Source organism: Helianthus annuus, chromosome 2 (genome assembly GCF_002127325.2).
Source record: "Helianthus annuus cultivar XRQ/B chromosome 2, HanXRQr2.0-SUNRISE, whole genome shotgun sequence".
NCBI lineage: Eukaryota > Viridiplantae > Streptophyta > Magnoliopsida > Asterales > Asteraceae > Helianthus > Helianthus annuus.
Window position 1 is genome coordinate 103,948,007 of NC_035434.2, and position 4,850 is coordinate 103,952,856.

General features: G+C 35.8%; 1 protein-coding gene across 1 annotated transcript; it reads left to right on the forward strand.

Annotated features, from left to right (window-relative positions):
• LOC110917181 (ras-related protein Rab7) lies at positions 1-4,616 on the forward strand. Its single transcript, XM_022161778.2, has 7 exons — positions 1-154; positions 240-266; positions 2,082-2,181; positions 2,259-2,405; positions 2,496-2,576; positions 2,642-2,787; positions 4,311-4,616. The coding sequence occupies exons 1-7, from the start codon at positions 102-104 to the stop codon at positions 4,372-4,374; spliced, it is 618 nt and encodes a 205-aa protein (XP_022017470.1). The 5' UTR covers positions 1-101; the 3' UTR covers positions 4,375-4,616.
• The last annotated feature ends 234 nt before the right edge of the window (positions 4,617-4,850 follow it).

The window sequence follows — 4,850 nt, forward strand, 5'->3', positions numbered from 1 at the left end:
AGGACCTAACTTATAAGTTTGTCAAACACAGAAGAAGAACAGATCGAATATTGGCTTGGCGCCCATCTGTCTGTGTTTCTTTCTTTCGTGATTCGTCCATCATGTCCTTCCGTCGAAGAACTTTGCTGAAGGTCATCGTCCTCGGCGACAGCGGGTACGTCTACGATCTACGCCTCCCTTTTCACTTCGATCTCCTTTTCATCTTTTCTCTTCATATTATTTGCGTTTTTGTATTGTAGGGTTGGCAAGACGTCCTTGATGAATCAGTATCCTTGTAACGCTTCATGCCTATGTCAATTCATTAATATTCTCTTCTTTTCATCGTCTTATTTGATTGTTTGGACAATTTCTTGTTTCGCTGTGTCATTTTGTGTTATTTCAAGTGTCATTTATTGTTTCTGTTGTGAAATTGTTGTGGATTTTGATGTGGAGATGATAATTGGTTGCTTATAGGTATAGATAATTAGGTTTATTGACTTATTCTGCATTTATTACTTACCTGAGTATTCATGTGTGATATTTTGGCCCTAATTAATTAGAACACTAATCAGTCTAGTTTTTTTTTTTTTTTTTTTCTTTTGAACGGAAAATGTTACATCTTTACTAATCAGTCTAGTTGATTGGATGATCTGATATTCGGTTGCTTACAGGTGGAGATAATTAAATTTGGTGATTTTGTAATTATTCTTACTTGAGTACTCATGTATGATTATTCTGGCCTTAATCGATCAGGAAATTGGAATAGTAATCAGTCTGGTTAATCGATTTAAACGACCGGCAAAGAATCCCTAGGGTTAAATGGGCTAGTTCCAGCTTCAGATTGATGTGAAATTTTATTTTATAGAAGAAAGATAGTTTACAATATATTATAAATACTACAAATAGAATGGTATCCGTGATGATTATATCATTATTTTATTTGTAAAGTCATAGGTTTGACACTTTGACATGTAGAATTTTTCTTCCATTGGAGAGTGTTTACTTCAAGATGGCAATGGCATTTTAGAACTTTGATCCAAGTATATACATAATTTTTAGAATCTCCCTATGTTGACACTTGACATTTAAGTTTAGAACAAAAGCAGCATGTTAATGCTGCAATATGAATAAGCTCATGTTAATTACCTTAATTTACAAAAGTGTGCCATGCCTAGGCGCGAGGCGCACTCAGGCGAGAGAGTCATCGCTTCTGACAGTGTCGCCGACAGGTGTACATCAGGCGCACTTGAGGCACGCCTCTTGTACATGGGCAGATTTTGTGTATCAGGATGTTGTACACATAGTTGTTAATGGCAAATAGCGACAAATAGCAATATTGTACCTATATGCTACATAGCGAATAGCGATACATAGCGGGCGGCTATTTTATAAATAGCGACATAGTTATTAAAGGCGTGAGGCGCACGCAAGGCGATTTGTTGGGCCCAGGGCTTTGTTTGCGCCTAGGTGCGCCTGGGCGCTCGCTTTAGTAACTATGACCTGAAGCATAGTTACTAAAGGCGCGAGGCGCACTCAGGGCAATTTGTTGGGCCTGTGGCTTTATTTGCGCCTAAGCGCGCCTGGGCGCTCGCTTTAATAACTATGAATAGCGAGACACTAGGCAAAATAATTTTAAAATTTTATATGTATATTATATCAAAATACCCTAGTATATATGCTATTTTACATGTATATTTAACAAAAACCTAAAATCCAGCTATTTTATAGCTATATTTAATTGCTATTTACATTAAAAATAAATAAATAAATAAAGTGTCGCTATTATCGTTATCTATCGCTACAGCCCTAATAGCGAGCCTAGACCTATACGCTACGTAGCGCGCTATAGCAATCGCTACGCTCGCTATTGACAACTATGGTTGTACATGTAGCTCTTAGATTGTGCATAGAGATTATTTACATATTAAATCAAATATAGAGGTTATTTGAATCTAAGTTTGGGTACATGATGATAGAAACCTATCATAAGTATAAAAAGTTATTATATAAATACTTATCGCCTATGTGCGCCCTGCGCTTTTTAAAACCAAGGTAATTACTGTGTTCGACTTTGAAGTGTTGATCTTTTACTTCTTCTAAAGATATGTGCATAAGAGATTTAGTCAGCAATACAAAGCTACAATTGGAGCTGATTTTGTGACTAAAGAGTTGCAGATAGATGACAAGATTGTTACACTGCAAGTAAGTTTCCTACAATTCGATTGACGCATTTGGATTGAATTATGTTTGAGGTTTGTTTTGATTAAAAAAATGGTTAGATTTGGGACACTGCTGGACAAGAAAGATTTCAAAGTCTCGGGATTGCATTTTATAGAGGCGCTGATTGCTGTGTTTTAGTTTATGATGTAAACGTTGCGAGATCTTTTGACACACTTGACAACTGGCATGAGGAATTTCTTAAACAGGTAGATGAAATATGTTACAAGTATTCATGTTTGGAGCTACTGAATAGCATAATTTGTGATCAAGCTAAACAAAATTCGAATATATTTCAGGCAAACCCAGCGGATCCAAGTTCTTTTCCTTTCATTTTGCTTGGCAATAAGATTGATATTGATGGCGGAAATAGCCGAGTGGTGAGATTATACATTGATAATCCATTTTCTCGTAGTATGATTTACCTAAACACTTTTGGAATTAGGTTTCTGAGAAGAAAGCAACTGACTGGTGTAGCTCAAAAGGGAATATACCTTACTATGAGACATCTGCAAAGGAAGATCACAATGTCGATGATGCGTTTCTGCGTATTGCCAAAAGCGCAATGGCGAATGAGCATGATCAGGATTTGTAAGTGCACTTTTTCAATTATCCTTTTTAAACTTACTGTTGTTTTTATTTTTATATTGTCAGCGAGAAGCGAATAATAGATTTACTCCTAGGTTGACTACCAAAATGAAAAATTATAGTGGTTGAGGAACAACTGACTCTCTAGTTTTATGGAAAACATTGAACCATTATAACTTAAATTTGCAACATTATGTGATTGTTACATGGTTTATAGTCATAGGGTAAAGTTCTTGTACAAATAATCTTAACATACTAAACATACAAATTGAAGGAAAACTCAAAAAGACAAGGTGGCATTTTTGTAATTATCAATAACTATCAAAGTTACTCTACAAATATACCTAAAAAAGACCTAACCCCTCCTCCCCCCCAAGCTAAAATGCTAAAAACTAAACCCCTAAAAAAACATAAAAAAAAACACACAAATAATTTTATTTTATTTTTGACATTTTTTAATTAAAAAATCGCTACTTTTAGTAGCAGCAAAAAAAAAAATTTTTTTTTTGCTAACGAAATGTAGCGATTTTTTAATAAAAAATGTTAAAAAATTTTTTGTGTTTTTTAGGTATTTTTGGTTGAGTTCACATTTGTATAGTAACTTTGATAGTTGGTGGTAATTACAAAAATGCCATCTTGTCTTTTTGAGTTTTCCTTCAATTTGTATGTTTAGTATGTTAAGATTATTTGTATTTGATCTTTTGCCATAAACATAAAGACATTGATCATCTTATTTTGAGCTATTATTATTACATTATTTTGACAATATATTATCATATAAAAGAAAGTAAAATGCCATTTTCGTCCCTGAGGTTTGGCCAGTTTTGCGACTTTCGTTCAAAGGTTTGTTTTCCGCATCTGGATCAAAAAGGTTTGAAATCTTGCCATTTTCTTCCGGCTCGTTAACTCCATCCATTTTTCTCGGTTAAGTCAAGGGTGGTATTTCACTATTTCCATCTTTTTTGTTAACTTAAAGGGCAATTCGGACTTTTTCACTTTATATAAAAAGAACGAAGACAGCTGAAAAGACCGAATTGCCCATTAAGTTAATAAAAAGGACGGAAATACCCCTGAATTAACGGAGAAAAATGGATGGAGTTAACGAGCTGGATGAAAATGACAAGATTTCAGACCTTTTGGATCCAGATGCGGAAAAACAAACCTTTGGACGAAAGTCGCAAAACTGGCCAAACCTCATGGACGAAAGTGGCATTTTACTCTAAAAGAAAAATCATTATATTTCTATAAGTAACTGAAGAGATATGGGCCCGGACCCCCATGGGTTCCGGGGGAAAACCCAGGACACAACCCGTCTAGCTGGCAAAGACAAACGAACCGCGGGGCCCGCCCGCCACGTCGGATACATTAGGACGGGAACTTTTTTTCAAAATAATGCTACCTCGCTAGTTGACCTGGTCAACGTAATCAGAATACGAGCCGAAATTGGAGCATGAATACATTTCAGCTAGCAGATATATAAGTTAGGCTGCTTCCTAATACGTTTCAGTTACTTTGATATTCTACAGATACTTTCATGGAGTTCCTGATGCTGCAACAGAAACCGAGCAACGTGGTGGATGTTCATGCTAAGTTTAACACTCGTCTCTTCCTACGCCTATTCTTTTCCTGTTAAAAGTGCACCGGGCACAACTGCTGCATGTACGCACCCCGTCTTTCTCTATTTGCCGAGACTACAAAGTGTAAGCGTTTTTGTACTGCCACGGTTTTCATATGCATACACTATTTATTTGTTATTGAATCGTGTAATTCGTATTTGTCAAATGGATATTAAAGATGGTAATGTCTACGTGATGGTTCCTTGTTTTTCCGTATCTTAAAACTTGGTTAAGTGTTTTTCCGCCTTAAATCTTGCTTTGTTTTGATATAGATCTGGATACCTGTTGTACACTCATTTTTTCCTAATAATCCAGTTAAGGCGTGTATAGGGCCTTGCAGTGGCGGATCCAGGGGACTTTTGGTGGTTCCCGGGAACCCCCTTAGTTTGGAAAAAAATAGTGGAAATTTTGTAGGATTTAAAAAAAAAAATGAGAATTAGTGAAAATCTA

Bases quoted from the DNA above. Each gene is read 5' to 3' on its own strand.
- LOC110917181 (XM_022161778.2), top strand. From the start codon at position 102: ATGTCCTTCCGTCGAAGAACTTTGCTGAAGGTCATCGTCCTCGGCGAC. The intron at 2,182-2,258 runs GTAAGTTTCCTA...AAAAATGGTTAG, and splicing joins ACAAGATTGTTACACTGCAA to ATTTGGGACACTGCTGGACA. The intron at 2,788-4,310 runs GTAAGTGCACTT...GATATTCTACAG, and splicing joins AATGAGCATGATCAGGATTT to ATACTTTCATGGAGTTCCTG.